The 19,474-nt window shown below is 41.3% G+C and overlaps 1 protein-coding gene across 3 annotated transcripts in view; it reads right to left on the reverse strand.

Moving 5' to 3' along the window:
• Window positions 1-155: 155 nt before the first annotated feature.
• mapk8b (mitogen-activated protein kinase 8b) overlaps window positions 156-19,474 on the reverse strand; it is a 32,480-nt gene continuing 13,161 nt past the window's right edge. Inside the window, exons 5-12 of one of the 3 annotated variants that reach the window (XM_047608435.1) lie at window positions 18,330-18,468; window positions 16,113-16,278; window positions 14,585-14,656; window positions 12,212-12,394; window positions 10,593-10,717; window positions 9,133-9,196; window positions 7,525-7,602; window positions 156-5,528 (exon numbers count right to left, since the gene is read on the reverse strand). In XM_047608435.1, coding sequence (XP_047464391.1) covers window positions 5,341-5,528; window positions 7,525-7,602; window positions 9,133-9,196; window positions 10,593-10,717; window positions 12,212-12,394; window positions 14,585-14,656; window positions 16,113-16,278; window positions 18,330-18,468 — 1,015 coding nt within the window. In that variant the 3' untranslated portion in view covers window positions 156-5,340. Of the gene's footprint in view, window positions 5,534-7,524; window positions 7,603-9,132; window positions 9,197-10,592; window positions 10,718-12,211; window positions 12,395-13,645; window positions 13,718-14,584; window positions 14,657-16,112; window positions 16,279-18,329; window positions 18,469-19,474 lie in introns of all 3 variants that reach the window. The other 2 variants (XM_047608434.1, XM_047608436.1) reach the window with 2 other exon arrangements.

The raw sequence follows: 19,474 nt of genomic DNA on the forward strand, positions 1-19,474 counted from the left end.
TCAGCCATAACATTAAAACCACTGGCAGGAGAGGTAAATAACACTGACCATCTTGTGATAATTCAAAGTTCTGCTGGCTTCATGTTTGGGTTTAGAACAAGGTGGGTTCGGCCGAGCCTCCAGTTCCACATGAAACGCGAGAAGAACACACACAATTATGAATCAAAGTGTATTTCTTTTATTTGCAGTACATGTTTTTGTATTTTGTAATTTTTTTCCCGTTTTTTTTTAAGAGGTGGCATCATCAGATCCCAGTGCATGTATTCTAGTAGTGCTCTTCTTCGTTGGTTGCGGCTTGTGGGACGCGCAGATCCAAGAATTCTTAAAACTACTTGCATGGCTGGATTCACTAGCAAACATTACAAACCAGCACCATACATATAATGATTTCTTGTAGGTATTTTACTCGCCTTTTTTAGTGTTTCTTAACATTATTGTCCTTACCACGTCCCAAACCGAATAACCAGCCGGCCACGTCCGAGCCAAAGAACTTCTCTGCTTCAAACTCTGGCCGACCGGCTCGTTTGGTGGGTAAGACCAGATTACGTAACAGTATGACTATAAACAAGTCACAGAAATAAAAACTGATCTTATTCATAAAAAAAAAAAAGGAAAACATGGATTGACAGTACCAAACATTTTCTTTACCTTCAGGAGACAGCTAACAAAGGCTAGGCCCATCACATACTACTAGCACAGTTTGCTGAAGGTATTGCACATTTAGTTAAAAAAAAAAAAAAAAAAAAAAAAAAAAAAAAAAAAAAAAAATAACAATTCTCTTACTTCTAGGTGAAGTATACATAATGTACAAAACTAGAAGTCTGTTGAAACCGACAAATAGTACACTTTCAAATAAATAAATAATGGAATCTGTTATTCACACGTCTTCGATAGCTAATTCTGCAGGTGACTACGTATATGCAAGAACTGGCAGAAATTCAGCGTGAGGTAGTTCATCAAAGCCGACTCAAATCAGAGGGAAACGGTTGAGAGAGATAAAACGATAAGAAAGCAACAACAACCTGAAAAGAAGAAAGAATAAAAAATACTCCAATTAATGCCCCCTAATCTGGGGCTAATTAAATTAAGAGCACTTTAGCGAACACACGTTTGTCTGATAGTTATTTTTATCCTCTTTCTTTACTAAAATTACAAATGAATATATTTTCAAATGTGACATTGTTTATGTAAGCAACTATAGTTGCGTTTTGTTTGGTACTGTATTAATATGGTTCGGCAGCTAACAGCCGCACTCAGCAGCCCATGCTCGAGTCATTCTGTTTCCATTCTGGTGAGCCTCCGCACCAACCTTTCCACGTAACGTACGTACGTGGTTAGCTTGCTGGTATAATAAATGTTAACCATTGCGTAGATTTTTAATACACTGAATATTGACAGTTGTGTAGCTCACTGACAAGCCAATATATGCGATGTTAACAGACCACAGCTAGCAGTTGTGTTGTAATATATCAGTTTTGTAGTCCAATAACAAAGCTAAGGAACGCTTGTTAACGTGTTAATATGTTAAATATTAACGACTATATTGCTAACAGACACAGCTAATGTTTGCCTGATAATATAAAACAGGTTAGCTGTTTTATGGCCCAGTAACAAAGCCAACGTTTGTTAATATATTCCATATTAACGGTTGGGTAGCTAAAACTGAAACAGCTAATATTTGGTTGGTAATATATGACAAGACAGCTATTCCATGTCTGAATAACAAAGCCAACATTTGTAAATAATAATAATTAACCCTCTTATTATCTATGGGGTCAATTTGATCCCAGATAGATATATGATTGACATAATTGTTTTTACTTAATATTTAATGAATATTCCTAATTTAATGGGGACAGTAACACTGCCCCGACATGATATATTCTAGTATTCTTGATAATACTTGTAATAATGGTTTTTCATACCAAACGTTATAGATAACAAGAATATGTGCTTAGAAATGATATAATGCCACTTAAACATATCTCTTTCCAATTTAAGGTCAGCCAGTGAGATTTTATGGTGCTCTTAATAGTTTATGCATGTTTTATTTAAAGAGCTATTAAGGTAGTCAACAAACAAACGTTAAGTACCTGCCACATAAACTTGGGAAAATATTTTAATTGTAATCATTTTTTGGAGGTGTAAATTTCTGAGGTCAAATTGACCCCAAGGTCAATGTAAAAAATGTTGTAAATTTGAAGACAAATAGGAGGGTTAAATATTAACAATTGTGTAGCTAACAGACTCAACTAACATTTTCTTGCTAATACATAAAATATCAGTGGTTGTGTCGCTAACTGACGCATCTAACGTTTGCTTGCTTATACACTATGTGTTGTGTTAACTGTTGGACGTGTTAGCAACAGAGCTAACTTTTGTTTGTGCTATTAAAGTATCAATGTGTAGGATACAGAAGGACCACCAAGCTAAACCAATAACAAAATTGTCACTATATTACATGGCTGATATGATCTATATTTTTTCAGACTGAAAATCCAAACACCAGCACTTGAGGTGACTAGAGACCGATGCCAGATGGCCACTGTCCTACATGCCTGGAAAAGGAGACTTGGTGGATGTGTGTTCAGTTGGCAGCAGTCTGTAACCCCACCACTAGATGTCTCTTAATACGCCACAGAGGTCCTTTAATTATTAACAATCGTGCTATTCCGCAACAAGGATATAAGGAAATATTTTCCACTTACTTTGACAGTGATAAGAATAAATACATAAAGTTATACCTATATTTACACAGGAAGCCTTTCAGCTCTTATGTATGTTTCTAAATCTGCAATTTGTTGTTTGTTGTAATATTATTAAAACTAATTACAGATGATGTCTATCAACTTGCTAAAGGACTTTATTTTTTTATTTGTCAGTTTGTAGTCGTCAGTTAGTAGTTTGTGAAAGGACGCTTCAAAAATAGCTGGTGCGAGTCCAGAGCTGGAAACAGAAAAGCAGCCGTACATAAAACAGTTACACCTGTGTTTAAACCAAGCTGTCCGAGCAGATCACAGTACAAACTAAAGAGTATGCCACCGACTAAAGATTACTCTGCCACTATGCTTTGAGCTTAGTAGAAAAAAAACATCCATGTCTAAACCAGCACAGGTCCCAGCTCAGGTCTAAGCACAGTGACATTTATTATTCCTGTGCTGTCAGCATCTGCTTGTGATCCATGCAGGAACACAGCACATGTTAACTCCAGCTCTTGCGGATAGAAATATTTTTTAGCCGGCAGAGAAGCAGCAGGATACAAGGTAATCTGGACATCTTTGAACTCGAATAACTATGGTTAGGGCAGTTTCTCTTCCCATTAGTACCACAAGTGTTGCATAAACTACAGAAACACTGTGGTTGTTCAGCTCTGCCTCTCACATGTTTCTTCCGATCTGACGCATCAGAGTTCAGTTGGTTAGTTTGATTCAGTAATTGAAGACTTTTTCTGTTAATTATTCTCTCTTACAGTCATCATATTAAATAAAAACGCAAAGAAAATCTATAATTATAAAAAAAAAGTTAACTCATATTTTGGTTGCTGTCACTGCAAAGAAACACTTTTTTTTTTTTTACTTTGATGAAAGACCTTGATAAAACTGCCTTTTCTTCCGAAATGACTCAAAACGCATGCCCACGCACCTCAACGCATACACGATCGCCTCCTTACTCTGCAAAACACTAGTCTCCTGCTCCAGGGTCAAAATCAAAACAAGTAGAAAAATATACAATACAATTTGTGAGAACTACAACCCCGTCTTACATTATCGTTTTGCCACGGAAACTACTGTTGTTATCCAGACGCCATAGAAGCCCACACATAGCCAAGACACTTCCTCCAAACGTACTCGGGAATGAATGACAAACAACAGGCACTTTTCCTTTCCAAAGCAAATACACGCTAAAAAGGGCACAATTATTGCATACAAGAAGAAGAATTTGTATCTGGTCGTTTGTGCTGCTAGGAACTTTTAGTTGGATTCGTAATTGGAGGCAAGTCTGGCAAAGAGTTTGGCCAAGTTTTAGAGAAAAAAAAAATTCTCAATTTCAGAATTCATAATTACTAATAACGGGATCTGGGAGAAGTGGGGTGGGGGGCATCTCTCCACACTGCTCCATCAGGCTGCAGAATCGCTATCCCTTCAAGACACCAAATATCGACACGTTCACGAGCGTTCTCTTTATCACAATTCCCTACTTTACCAAAGCACATTCTACTTAACACCGCCACCAACTTTACAACCTCACACAACTTTACGTCTCAAAAAAAAAAACAAAACGAAAACAAAACAAAACCCAAAACTCTCAAAATCATGATGAGCAACATTCTAAAGTCCTGAACTGTTACCAAAACAATTGCACCGATCAGGGTCCATAATGCCGCACAGCCTGCTGCAGGGAAGAGGTACTTTAAAGCACTTAAAAACACACAAGACAGTCTTATCTTGACAAGTTATCTTGCGGGACTTAAATGTGCCATGATCAATCCTGTAGCCCGAATGAGGAAGCTCAGCCTCAACCTTTTGAATATCTGACTGAACAGGAAGTGAAGCATCAGGAAATCATAAAGCTTTCATTAAAGTGAAATTTCACAATGAAGGAAGCGACTCCCGAGAAGTCGTATTTATCTTTTTTTAAAACAAATAAATCGAGATGATCTCAGTTCAAATAAATGGATATGTCATATGCATTAAAAACAATATCCGTGTCATGTTGAGATCAAGCTGATGAGGGGAGTACTAAGAACGTACGTTGTGTCAATCAAATTAGGTTTCAATGGCTCACTGCAAACCTGTATCGAAGATAAAACTACATCTACCATAAAATCTGTACAAACTCAGTCTACATTTATATGGCAAGTTGTAAAAGCAGTAGCTTACAAGTGAAACAAAACGACTTTCGACTGGAAAAAAAAAAATAGATCACATTAACATTTTACAGATATTTCTTTAAATTCTCACCGTCGGTTAATACAAACCGAAATGTCGTGAAATCATAAAAATTCTCTTATCATCTTAGGTTTCTGAAAAAATTAAGAAATGCCACAATAAATTACAGCTAGGACTCAAATGAAGTGAAATCCTAATAAAAAAAGAAAAGAAAAAGAGACTATAATCGTCATAAAAAGAAAAAATATCTGTCCTTTCAGAAAAATTTCTCAAACAGCTAGCTGGCTAAATGCTACACTACCGAAGACAAGCACGAAGATGAGGCAAATACAGGAGGTGTGACCAGGGGCCCGCGTCAGGCCAGTGGTCTTGGATGTGACCGGGGGGTGTGACCCATCCCGGGATCAGAACCAGGACCGAGATCAGGACCTGGAGGAGGTGTAGATGATAGTCATCTGCAGCAGCCCACGGGGCCCGTGGCCGTAGCAGTGGCGGCGGAGGTGGAGATGCAGGCCGCCTCCAGGCTGCTGTCGGTGTCGGTCAGGGTCGGGTCGGTGGACATGGCGGAAACGTCGTTGACGGAGGCGGAGGAGGATGTGGAGGGGTGGTGCTGGTGAGGGCTGCTGTTCACTGCTGCACCTGTGCTATGAGAAGCAGGGATAGGGCCTATGGTCAGTCATCAAACGAAGATCAGAGACTGGACTTGCTTCTACCAAAAATGATATCCCTGTGATATCCCATTTAAAACAACAGTTGAGACCGAAGTGCTTTACAAGTAAGTACAACACAGATAACAACCACAACTCATGAATAAAAACATACACAGTGTCACATGGAGAACACCAATTGCTCAGGTTGTGCCTGAAAAAGCCAAAGGATAAAAACGTGTCTCGAGGCGTGACTCAAACACTGGCAGAGTGGGGGCTTGTTCCAAAGCTTTGGGGCTGTCACTGTCAATGGGCTTCAGCCTGGATTTAGGGAGGACCTGAGGGACCTTGGAGGGACGTATGGTTCCAGCAGGTCGCAGAGATAGATCAGTGCCAAGCCGTTAAGGCACTTGAAAGCAAACGGCAGAATTCTGGAATCAATCCTACAGCACACAGGAAGCCAATGGAGGGAGGCAAGTACAGGGCTGATGTGCTCTTGCTTACTCATATCTGTTAGCAGACGAGCAGTGGCATTCTGGACTAACTGTAAGCGAGAGATGGAGGCCTGGCTAACACCAGTGTATGAGGCATTACAGCAGTCGAGGTGGGATGACTTAAAAGCTTGCATTAGAGTTTCAAAGCTGAAAGAAGCTCTTCCTCACTACATCATTTATCTGTTTGTCCATGTCTTACCCCTAGATGGACAGCAGGTGGCTTCACAAAAGTTTAAAGTGAATGATGTTTTTCCCAGGCATAAACAAGGGTTTTAAAGAGTCAGGATTGTTTAGTTTTAGAGGAAGGTAGATTTGACTGTCATCTGCGTAACAGTAAAGCAAAACACCATGTTTCCTAAAAACAGATCCTAGGGGAAGCAAATACAGCCTAAACAGCACTGGCCCAAGGATGAAGCCCTGTGGCACTCCACAGTGAAGAGATGCTGTAGAGGTGTGTATGAACACACCGTGACAGGAAAATTCTGGTGTGGGCAATGGTGTGACCTCTTTGATTAACTGATGAGAGTCCAGAAGCCCATGTCAGGTTGTCAGCTGTCTGCCTAGATTTCTCCCACCTGCCTCAGCTCCATTCATACTCCAGCTCTTAACTGTTTCTACATTAGCAATGAGCACAGTGAATTCAGGCACTGTCAAAACAGCACCAAGAGACAGCACACTTGTGCTCTATCAGTGATGTCCTGTAGGATTTGTCCATTGTTGTATTAATTCAATGGTCACAACAGAGCATGGAGTAAGTGTCCGATTATTCAATCACTCTGTGATTTGTTTTTGTTCAGTTGAGCATACAGCAGTCATCTTGTGTATCAGAAAACAATCCCTGTTAGTTTTATTTGGAGTCAATCGCAATGAATCTCAAGTCACTTAACACAACAGTTTGGTAATTTAGGTTTTCATTTGCTTGCTACGGCGTGCACACACCAACATTAACAGGTTGCTGGTTGGTTAGTTTTGCTGCTTTGTTTGCTGTAGTAACTCTTAGTTGTTTCCTAGTGAGCAAAAGACATGGCCGAGGGTGGAGCCTGAATAAATACTGAAGCCAGATTGCGGCTATCTGCTGACATAACATGGGGACAATTTATCTGTGGTTGGGTTTCCGGGCTGCATTTTGTTTTAGTTCACTTTTATTTGTCTTTCCTATTTGGTTTGATTAAATAGTTTTTAATTCCCTTTGTGCGTGTCACTGCACTCCTGTAATGTTGAGTATGGTAAGATTTTGTTGCCCTCTTCATAGACCTACTTGAGTTTGTAACTGGATTATTTTTGCATTTGTTGCAACTAAAATCCAGCTTTTCAATCAAGATCAGTCATGTCCAATTGATTAACTGCTTGGTCCCTAAAAAAGGACCTAAGATGTTCATTTCATCATTTGAAAATTCACTTTCCCTGTTATTACTGGGGGGGCAGCACACGTACATCTCTGCCTGGGGCCGCCCCAAATCTAGGACCACCAATGTGCTAAGACACTCCACTAACCTATGGACGCTGGCTGTCCCCTGATGACACCGTTCTTTGTCCGTTCCTCCCAGTCCAGCACTTCTTTATATATCAACTCTGCAACAAGCAAAATGAAATTATGAGTTTGAGGATAAATCAATGAAAAGGAAGTGACAATTAAAGACACATATCACATATTTGTACACATATCAGATCTAAAAGGAAGTCAACTAAATGCAAGTGTGTTTTCTAAAAGGCAGGTTGACCAGAGAAAAATGGATTACATCTTTATAAATAGATGTATGGAATCAGGAAACAAGTCACACCTCGGCTTAGAGTTTTGTCATTGTCATCTTTCAGCACAGAGGTGAAAGAAATACAAAAAAGAACATCAGCACAGAGGAAGCGACTCTACATCTCAGTCTTCCTTAACTACCACCGCCGCTTTCCCTCTGGTGTTACCCAGGGATCAATCTGCGCTCCACTGTTGTTCTCCTAAGAACCATTAAGTGTCACCATTTCCCACCATTACTACACAACTAAAACTTATCTCAGTCTGAGGACGTATATTTCACTTCAAACTAGTAGTAAATTTACAAAGCTTTATAAATCTAAATCTGAGGTCTCTATGGATTCCTGCATTTCCATCACATATAATACTTGTTGTAGCTCTAAAGTAGTCAAATGCAACTTGTTTCATACATTGTACCCAAATACCAAACATTATCTGTAACGGTGCTCTGTAATATCATTAGTACACACACTAAAGTCCTTTTGTTTTACTTTTCCTAGACGTCATATATCATATGTACACTCACTAGCAAAACATTAGCAAAACATTAGGCACACTGGTGAAAGTGAATGTTTTCATGACTCATAATTTTAAGTTGATGTTGAAATTGCGTCAGAAAGGCGTCATATAACCAGATGATCGTTTTGAAGGATGTAGTTTGCGGTGCTGTTAAAATTGACTGTCATGGACGAAAAGGCGGTTGCCAAAATAATAGAAATTACAAACCGCAGCCTACGAAATGAAAACACAGTGGAATTAACCATAACCATCATGAACATTTAGAGCAGAGCTGTTATATTAGAAAACAGTCATTTTCACTTGTGTACCTAATGAACCAGCGAGCATGTGTAAGCATTTACAGAGTGGAAAACACTAAACACGGTGTAGTGACCCGTGAGCAATCCTAATTTTCAGTGAACACTTTAATGTGTGCTTTTATTTCATGTGAACACTGCTGCCAGGCTGTTCAGAGTCTTGTTTGCCAAGTGTTTGCAGTCTGAACCCTGCAGGTACGAAGCCGCCTGCCTCTCATCTCTGCTCGTGCACAGAACAAGGTCACAGGCGGTGAAGACTGGAAACCAGGCACACATTTATGCAGCACGTGTATCAGACCGTTTTCCACAGTAGCATCAGGAGTATGTATTCAACGCCGGGGTGTGTGTGTGTGTGTGTGTGTGTGTGTGTGTGTGTGAACGCTGACGGACCGGGCAGAGGAAAACATGCGACTCCATCTGAAGAGTAAAAGTCCCACGGGCTGCGTAGCACAAAGCTAGAACAACCTTATGCAACACACTGCAAGCGGCTAAGTACTTTTGACAGCTTATCAGAGAGGAGAAGCAGAGGAGCTTTCCTACCTTTCCACTCCTCCACTGTGTGCTCTCTCTCATCCAGCTGCTTGTCTGTGATCACGGGTGGTGGCTGGAAAAACAGACAGACAGGCAGATAGACTATAACACCGAAGTAAATCATGTTTTATGTGTAACATTCTAATATTCTCCACCAGTTAGAGCTGTCACATTTGGTAAGTCAATAACACGCCCATCAGGCATAACATTATGACCACCTTCAAGATGTGCTTGAAACACCAAATGTCTACTAAAATATCTCAGGAGTTTGTCGTCTGATTCACCCACTTGTTAATCAGAGGAATAACATACCCACCCCACCCACAATACTACCATTGATGGATAAAGTTGACAGTTAAAATAACACTTGTTCTATTCGGACTGTTGAGAACAAACTGCCTTTGTTTTGCGCAGATCTGTATCCCCATAAAATCAATGAGCATGAAAAGGAGCCTTCACTGCCCATTTGCCATGATAATCCAAACAATATCATTATTATTAACTCTTATTTTCTCATCTTGTAGTGTGTAAAAGTTCGGAGAGAAGGCGACGCTTAACGTTTCTTCAGACTTCTGTGATGCATCTTGATTTTACAATCCAGCTGGATTTTCAAACTCCTGCTGCTGTTTGAGCTCTGCACCAGCGAACGCAGCACAAAGCGAAAACATGTAGACTCAGCAGATGATCGCGCAGGACGGGAAAAATCTGCTGAATTAAAGCATCTTCGCGATACAGACACTCAATACTGACTTGTTTCCGCCTTGGAGTGCACAAACATTTCCAGGAAATACCACAAACTACTCAATTCTAATTTTACTACCTGAAAGACGGCCACGAGTCATCAATCTCCCCCAGAGTCTGAGATTTGATGCGTTCAGGCTCAGAGCGGTATTTGCGCGCAAATCTGCCCTGCTCAAGGCTGCGCTCTCGGTTTTCGAGGACTTCTTTCACATCAAAGAGGAGAACGGATCAGTTGCCCATTGATCAAAAATCAATTTGCACTGGAGGAGACGACGTGCTTCCAAAGACACATAGTCTCAACTTTAGAGAGATCCTCAGACTTTCTGAGGACCGTGGATATTTTAGTGTCAACACAAAGAGGGGGAGTTTTTTTTTTTTTTTTTTTTTAGCCCTGTGACTCCTGTCACTTTTTAACTTAGACCATTTAGAAGGTGCACAACATATATTTTCCATTTATTTTACTGTGAATATCAGTGATTTTTCTAAAACGAATCATATGTCATAAAGCAAAACATCAAAGGACCCGAAAAGATATTTTCCCACTCAACTTCTGAATAAAGTCCGAGAATCAGACAAGAACACATTACGTGCCAATGAAGTTAGCGCAGTATTGTTGTTTAATGTGCGTACCTAGGGGTTTGAAATAGGCCGCTCTTAGTCGTGATAATAAACCACAACTGAATTTGCTTAATATTATGCAGTATTTCTTGGTACAGAGGAATACTTACTGCCTCCACTTCAGTCGGGTCGTACCACACGTTGATATAGGGGTGCTGGAGAGCCTCGTCCACTGAGATCCGCTTCGACGCGTCTATTACCAGCATCTTGGATAGTAGGTCTCGGGCTTGGCTCGCTAAAGGAAGAACGTGGAGGCGAAAGACGAATGGACGTTAATTGTCTCGCATTCAAACAAAAACAGATTTCCATTCTGAGATTTGTTCCAGTTGGGAGTGCTTAATGTGATGCATTTCCTGAAAAAGGAAGTTGGAGCGGGACACAATGCACGGAGCAACTATTCTGAAGTGTAAATGAATGGCGTCTCAGTGAGGGAGGAAAAGATGATTGATTTAAAGGAATGAGGGAGGAGCGGAAGAGCTTCAATAGTTGGAACTACAGGATGTCAATGGTACTAGAAAGTAATCGGACCCCTGAGTTTCCTTTAAACAAAGTCGGTATTTCTAACCCACAAGGTCCTGGTGCAGTTTACTGTCCAGTTATATTGAGGTCAAAACTGACAGGGTGTTTGTCTTAGAAACATCTGTTTTAATCTTTAATTGAGATTGACGTCTCCATAACCACACGTTCCGTATGAAACCTCTGCCACCTTAACCAAAGGACTGGAGGGGGAACGCACTGTCGTCGCACATTCTTACCTCGGTAAATTAATGAGGACAGAAAAAGACGGGCTACTTATTTCTCCCTCTGTGGCTCTTGATCCTGTCATCTTCTCTACATTTGCACATGAAGGCACGCTCGAGGTGAATTTCTCTTCACGGTAAACAACTCTGTCCTGAACCGTCAGCTTCCGTGATAAGAGCTTAAATCAAGGCGGACGCTGAACGTTCATCGGGCTTTAGCCGCCAGCTGATGTTTGTATGGTTGCAAACACGCGCCACAACAAACTGACGCTACGTGGAGGAAAGGTCCTTTGCAAAGACTTTGATACATACTGAACCTCCATGAACCTCTTGTTTTCATACAAATTTCACACTGCAAACTTAAAGCATAATGTGACATAAGTTTAAAGCACAAACAGCCTCACTATTCTTTGCACCTTCTGTCGGAAATTAGCTATTCCACCTTAGCCTAGGCAATTAACACACCTGTAACACAGCTGCTAGCTTATGATTTAACCCTGAAACTGGATTTATGCATCTGCTGACACGAACCTCCCAAGAAAAAATATAACCTACACGCGAAAACAACGCAGAACGCAGGAGCTGTGACTGGAATGCTAGGTAGTAGCGTGTTTTCGCTTTCTGTGGTGAAATTTCCAAAGTTTCAGTTGCCGCAGTACTCCAAAGAAGCCTTTACGCGCTTAGCTGTGTTCCTTAAAAAGTAGGCTCTGCAACTATTAAATGTTAAGGGATTAAATGTTAAGGCAATGCGGAACGCAACAACTGGTTGTTGTTGTTTTTGATTGTGGCAAAATTAAACTCCTGTCCCCATCGTTCAACATCCAGAGCAGTCAGTTCCAGAGTTGTAGATACCTGCTACCCCAACGTTTCTACTTAATACTTAACAGTGATCTCAGTAAAAGTAACTGTTCTGTGTTGGGAAACAAATGTACAACCTGACATGATTTCTATTGTTTCAGCGATCCATTACAAGACAACAGCAGTCTTACCTTTCAGCTTGTTGTGTTCAGAGTCTGCAGGAAACAGGACATCGGGGAAGAGCTTCTCAAAGCTGTAGCCAGCGTACCGCGGCCGGTTCTCCACGTAGGTCCTCACCGACTGGTTGAGCTTCATCAGAAACTCCTGAGACGGTGTGCCCAACTGCTCGATCACCTTATTCCACTGGTCGATATCTTTTGGTTACACTATTAAGAAAAGCACTGGGCTGGATTTGGACAGAGGGAGTGGCAACTTCTTCATTGTGAGGAAGGTTGTAAGGCCAGCCTTTGGCACTGTATCATTTTGCTTTGGTTTCCCAAAGAATATATCAAATGTATTACACTGGAAGCAAAGTAGAAAAAGGTAAAAGGTCAAGTCCTGTTTAGTCACTGAAGACTGAGAGAAATAGTGACTGGTTGAACAGTAAGAAAACAAAATCTTGTTTACAGAAGAGTCTTAACTAACTCCAATTTAACTTTCACATCAGTACTGTGGAAAGAGAATATTTCAAACATCTCCACTGTGCATTGGAGAGGATGAGGCAGCTGATGCTCACATTTAAGATGATGGGAATATGCCAACACCTTTTAATTTTTATGGACAAAAACAGACATGAACACAGGCGTAACACATACAGAAATGCTTGTCCGCGTATTTGTTCATCCTTCACAACAAATGAACAACAACGTGAAGCTTAGCCATTAGAGAAGTTGCCAAGAAAATTTGATTACATCAAAGTAGATCGTGGAGAACAGAAATTCTTAAATTGGATTATCCCTTTTAAAACATCTTTTTAAAACCGTCACCATGATCTACAGTTTAAAACACAGTGCCAGTGGTTGTTAACATAAAGGTAGATTGCTTGGTCATTTAAAGCTACATTGGATTTGAGGACTGCAATACAAAAACACATGGTCACTACCTAGTGTTATATTTATAAAAACTGTAAAGAAATATAGGGTTTGATTATAACTGAAATTATTGAGCCAGTATTTTTTTTGGCTTATGTTTTACAACTTCAAGCTATGTTTTGTTCCATTATTAACCTCTACTGAGGATAATGAATTATGTTTGCCGATAATTGTGATGTATAGAGCTTTCTTTGTAATTTAAAAACATCTAAGAAAATACTGACTTTCCCAACATCTTGGTTAGATGTTGTTATGACTAGTTATGACTAGCTAACTTGCTAATTGAATGATATCACCATTAGTGTTAATAACTACACCAATAAGTACAATTTTTACTTGTAAGTAGCAAGTGTTTGCCATGAAAACGTCCATTCACCACTGGAAGTGAATACAACGCCCTAGGTCACTAAACAAACCCAGCAGCTTGGCAGATTTTCCCTTTGTGCACAAATATATGAACAAGATGTCAGACAAAAAGGATGAGACAACACAGTTATTTCAGGGGGTTTGGATGGAGGTTCAACTTAAGGATACGATCAGTGCCTGGGAATAACACACTACCCCGGACCATTTCAGCCATGATGCAGCCAACAGACCAGACATCAACTGAAAAATGAAATGACAACCGCCAAATTAGCATGCAGGACTGAAAACAACAACAACAAAAAGGAAACAGACCTAAAAACAAAAGGGAAAATTATAACAAACAAAGAAAGAAAAAAAACATGATGTACGTGCAAGGGGATGTGTGTGATGCACAACGACAAGATGAGGTACATGCAATTGAGTGCACTCTCAGACCTGGGTCAGCGTCCCACAGGTCCTTTTTATATCATTTCTGCTGTGAATAAGCTTTGAAAAGTGAGACGCTGGCTTTCAAGGACTTCTGAGAGTGTTTTTTTTTCTTGCAGAAATCAATCAACACCCTCTGTATCTTCACTGCCAAACATCCTAGGTACGGAGTACGGAAATGGGCTCAGCAACAGGGCTAAGACAATGTTAATTTGGAGATTCTGTCACACCCACACATGTGAGACAGCAGGTTAAGAGCCACTGAGGGTCCATTAATTCTTGTGTGGAGCACAACTGTTAATTTTCTGCAGGCATCTTCAATGACATATGGAAGGCAGTTAGAGGATAGAAGAGGACGCTATTGTGCGGTTCAGTTCTCAGATGCGGAAGAGCAAACTATTATCGTCCTATTTCAGGTTTGTCATGTGACAGTCATGGTGTTTGAAGCAACGGTGCTGCTGCTTGAGTGAGTGAGGAGGTGTTCACGTGTGTCTGCGGGAATAGCAAGTGGGTGGCTGCAAGTCAAGGTGTCAGGCAAATCTGAGAAACTGAATTTCTACAGTTGCAAAAAAATAATAATAATAATAAAAAAATAATAATTGGAAGTACGAAAGACCTTTTTTTGTGCTTTGTTTGTGTCACAAGAAATGCCAGACACTGCTGCAAGCAGCTCAAGGATACAATCCCTTCCTGGAAAAAGGATTTTGTGGCGAACCATTTCTGCCATAATGCAGCCCACAGCCCAAATATCCACTACATATGCGCAGCATAAAAGGAAGGAGAAGAGAATAAGCAAAAAAATGCAACAAGTCAGCAGGAAAATTTAGGCACAGTGTTTTAGGTGAAGTGGACTGAGCATGAGAGAGCTTTAGTATTTAGAAGATTTTAATAGAGCGTGTTTCGTTTGCATCCACCTCATGGTGTCTATACTGAAAGGAATGTTCTCTTAAACCCAGACATTTCCACCATAATCTCTTTCTTTCATCGACAGTGTAACATTTTTAGATGAGTAGCTATTTGCTTCCTTGATGAGACTGAAGTGGGAAGATTGAAACCACTCACATGTCTGTAAATGTGAAACAGCAGTCAGGAGATGATCAGCTGAGTTTTAAATAAAATCTGGAAACAACTAACGTAGCTCAGTCTGCCATCACCTCTGTTCAGGCCCAGACACACCAAACCAGTATCAGAACTCCTGGCAATAGTGTGGCCAAAAATGTTACCCTTACACACCACGAGGACTACAGCCAATGCTCATCCAGAACATACGTCCTGCAGCAAGTTAAACATCTCCATACCAGCAGGTGGCAGTAGTTTGAATTCATCAATCAGAAGGGGAAACCAAAAGGCATTCAAGTAACTAGACAGAGCATCAAGGCTGAATCATTCTGATCTACACTTTTCTTCTTTCCACACGATCTTGTTGCCATGAACATTATATATAATACATCTAGTAAGTCAACGTACTAGTTTGTAACAAACAGAAGGTTTTTCAGTGTCTTGACTTTCATCACTTCTGTTTCTATCTTTGGGGATCAGGGTGATCTCACCCACCCATACGCTCCAGTGCAAAAGTAACTTATTTGGCTGAAGCGGCCTGAAGGGGTCTGACTAGCGCCAACGCTGGGGGGCACACTGCAAAAACTAAGGCCATAACACGCACCGACTGCACGATAGCACCTGGTCATGTTGTTGGTGTGTCACAGCCCTTACATTTGGACGGAACCAAATTAGCTGATTCCACCCAATATCAATGATAAACTAAGTTCAACAGACAGATATGACAGTGGTACCAATACGTGGCACTGTTCCTTTACGACCACCTTACAGAAACTGTAATATGTTAAACTCCTGTGTACACAGGTGCCTATATTCATATATAGAGGTTTTTTTTTTTCGTATTGAGCTTATTACAGACAACCTCTTAATAAAACATCAAAGACACGCTAAAGCACGACTGGGCACCAGAGTCCCTACACAGGAAGTTTCCCACAAAGCGTTGATTCCCCACATGCCAACGTCCCCCCCCCCCCCGAGCGTAACCTTTACAGGAACAGGAAGGTGTGTGTGTGCGTGTGTGTGCGCGGGTAGGAGAGTGTGTTTGGGAAGTGCTCTTGAAACGTCACAGTGTCGAGAGCCATGCAGCGGGCCAGGCAGCAGCTGCTCATTGGCCGGTTGCCGTCAAGAAGCCGCTTCCGTTACCACTCACCGTTGGCCTGGTAGCCCATGCCCAGGATGACTTCGGGGGCGCGGTAGTAGCGGGTCACCACGTAGGGCGTCATGAGGAGGCCAGTGGCGGCCGTCCTGGCCAGGCCGAAGTCCAGGATCTTCAGCGTGCAGTCGGACTTCACCACGATGTTGCTGGGCTTCAGGTCCTGGAGGAAGAGTCACAAAGTTGACTGAGTGTGTGGGCGCGCTGTCGCATTAGGCGTTCGCGACATGGAAATCTAAAACCCAACTGAAAGACAGAGTCGTTTTCACTGGGTTAAATGAACCCAAGATGTTTTTAAAAGCAAATTACGAGAATGCATTTTGGGGGCAGGGAACAAATATATCCTCAAAAAGATTCTACATGAGTGAAAAAGCTCCAATATGAGAGTGTTTTCCCAAGAAGAGGAGATTAGTCACCCTCATGCAGAACAGAAAACCAAAGATTATGTATCACAGTAAACTCAAGTCTTTGTTTTTGTTGGCGACGCTTTAGACTTCGGGGTGGCCATATCGGTTCTGCCTTATGTTCCCGATTGCTTCCCATCAATCGCCTCTGACAGAATAAAAAAAAAATATAGAACTTATGAAATACCCGTGTAGAGGTGCAGTTTCCCCTCTTATGAAGATATCCCGACAAACCAAACAGCCATTATCTCCCTGGCGTGTCGTGCTTCCAACCCATAAGGCATCCTGTCATAAAGGCTCATTGCCTATAGCTATTATCTCCACATGGCCATATGCCCTATGATTTATTACAACTAATATGCAGGCCATGGCGGTTCTAGGCCCAGTTAATTGTTTTTCTGCATAATTAACGCAGCAGCCAAATGGAATCTTTGTCTGTGATTTCCTAATGACTTTTGTCTTCATGGCGATGTCTGGTTTGGAGAAGAGTATCACAGACAGGTCACTACATCTAGCACCACTAACATGGTTTCAGTAAATCTTTCATGCATCACAGGTAATATTCCCGTCATTTCTAAGCTGGTTTAATTATAAGAACGTCAAACTGTAGGGCAGTTACGCCTCAGTGCCTTGACAGGTAAAGAAAACTTCCCAAGGCTTCAAGGTTCTGAGCATGTGAATAAGAAAACGCCCATAAAAAAAAAGAGAAGAAACAAGAAATCTTTTCCGTGCTCCGTGACTCATGTTGCATCCGTTCACCGTATGAAAGCTCTGTGTGCCGAGCGGCGCCGATGCAAGTGAGGCTGCTTAGCTCCGCCTGTGGCCCAATTAGTTCTGGCTGGCAGAGCAAGAGAGAGCTCGTCTACTGCTGCATATCTCACTGAGGGCGACTGACCAAGAGCTGCCAGTGCGCCTCTTACTGATCGTGTGCCGCCGCTGATGTACGTGCACATCATCTCTGCTGCATGTCAACTCATTCATGTTTGGTCAAAGAAAACGAAACGAGGTTCTGTTACATTTTTAAGGAGCATTTCAGGGAAGTACACGCGCTCAAATGTAACTTTTCCAGCCCGAAAAGAGATCTGCGTTCAGATTTGCAGTTGTAAACAAACCTCTGTCCATCTGTAAAACACATGCTGTACGATGTACTTGCATGTGGAGAGAAATCGGTGCGTTTGCGAACATTTGTATCCAGATAAAAAGTGGAAAACGGAGTGAAAAACTCAGTGTCAACGGATGTTTAGCACTTTTTGTTCTACGAACGGAGGTTTACTGAACAGTTGATTTGCAACAACAAACTCTGGGAGTATTTCTGAAAATCACTCCGGGGCCAGTAAAATTTTGAGTTTGTAATTTGTGGCCGTATAAGTGTTTGCTTTCCTGCTGAGATTTAAGATGATTTATACTCCCGCAACAGAGCTTAAGTCTCAGAAGGGGGCTACAAGTTGTTCGCTCTGTACTGCACAACACAATGATAATGGGAAAACAGCACAGAACATAGAGAAGATGTCAGAGTAGATGGTACGTAGCTCGTCCACCTGTTGAATGATGAATTTGAAGCACCTGCAGCCACAAAGCTTACCTCAGTATTTGTAGTACGGTGTTGCTGTCACTGTGACACTCGCTCACAATGTTAGTTTTCCCAACAATAAGATAAGAAGCTTTATTGTCATCGTACATGAATACAATGAAATTTTGTTTCATCTCTTGTAGGAGCTGTGATGTCACAAGCATGGAAAAAATATATATATCTATATATATGTGCATATCTGACCATGCATACACACAAGAACAGTGTAGTGTGACTTACCCTGTGTATGATGCCTGCAGCGTGCAGGTGTTTGATTCCACACAGCATCTGGTAGAGCAGGTAGGACAGCCTCTCATGGTCCAGCTCCATCTGAATCACCTGACAGAGGTTGGCGTCCATCAGCTCCATCACTAGGTAGCTGCAGAGAAACCACACAAGATCCATTTGTTTCTGCCTCCCTGCATGTACGTGTTGTGCAACTTTTGGATGTGTTTAAAGACATTAAGATGTCATGTGTTACAACACTTATTAATTAAAATGATATATATTTTTTTGGTTTGCTCTCTCCCCACCCGCACAGCACTCACTTTTCCTGGCATTTAGGAAGCGACAGTGAGACTTTGCCTCCTTTCACTGAATGATATAATGCCATCTGGCAGCTGTTACATCAGCAGCTCCCTTTACCCTTCTTCATGGAGTACAGTACCTCTGAAAGATTCTTCTGTGCATCGACACGGTCAAAAGTGAGACTTCTGCTTGGAAAAGATTTGTATGGACTCTACATTTTGATACAATACGTAGACAGTTGAAAACGGGCAAAACGCGTAGTCAACACTGCAATGTAAATATGCACTGAAGTGTATAAACGAGCAGGCAAATGTTCATCCTCAAACTGCGCCTTTGCCCCGCAACCCTCTGGCTATGATTTAGCCAGTTTTCCTTTTTTTTTTTTTTTCCCAATCAGTCAGACACACACAAACACACAGCTTCTAGAAGATGGCATTAATCATGTTTGTACCCATCGCACTCTGTAAAAACCATCACTTCCCCCACGTCTCGGGTCTAGTATTCCCCTCTGAGATTTTTACAGCCAGTTTCCACTCACACTCCTGAACATCTTGTTGACTTCAAAATAAATCCAGGACTCTGCTAAAAATACACCAACGATGCTCTTATTACCGGCCACACAAACGTAGCTGATAAAAGAGTGGAAATAAAACTAAGGACACTTTAACCAATTGCTCTGATTTTAATATGATAACGCACTGACTGAATCTAGTTTATAGAAATGGTCCTAAATGCGTTTTGCGTCATCGTACATGTTATGATGTAGGTGTCCCCATCCAGGGACCTGGCTAAGCTTGCTCTAAAACTCCAAAACGACCATCTAAGCCCCCGGCGTGCTATATCCTGTATTGATCCGG

The sequence above is a fragment of the Mugil cephalus genome, chromosome 16 (genome assembly GCF_022458985.1).
Source record: "Mugil cephalus isolate CIBA_MC_2020 chromosome 16, CIBA_Mcephalus_1.1, whole genome shotgun sequence".
In the NCBI taxonomy this organism is placed as follows: Eukaryota; Metazoa; Chordata; class Actinopteri; order Mugiliformes; family Mugilidae; genus Mugil; species Mugil cephalus.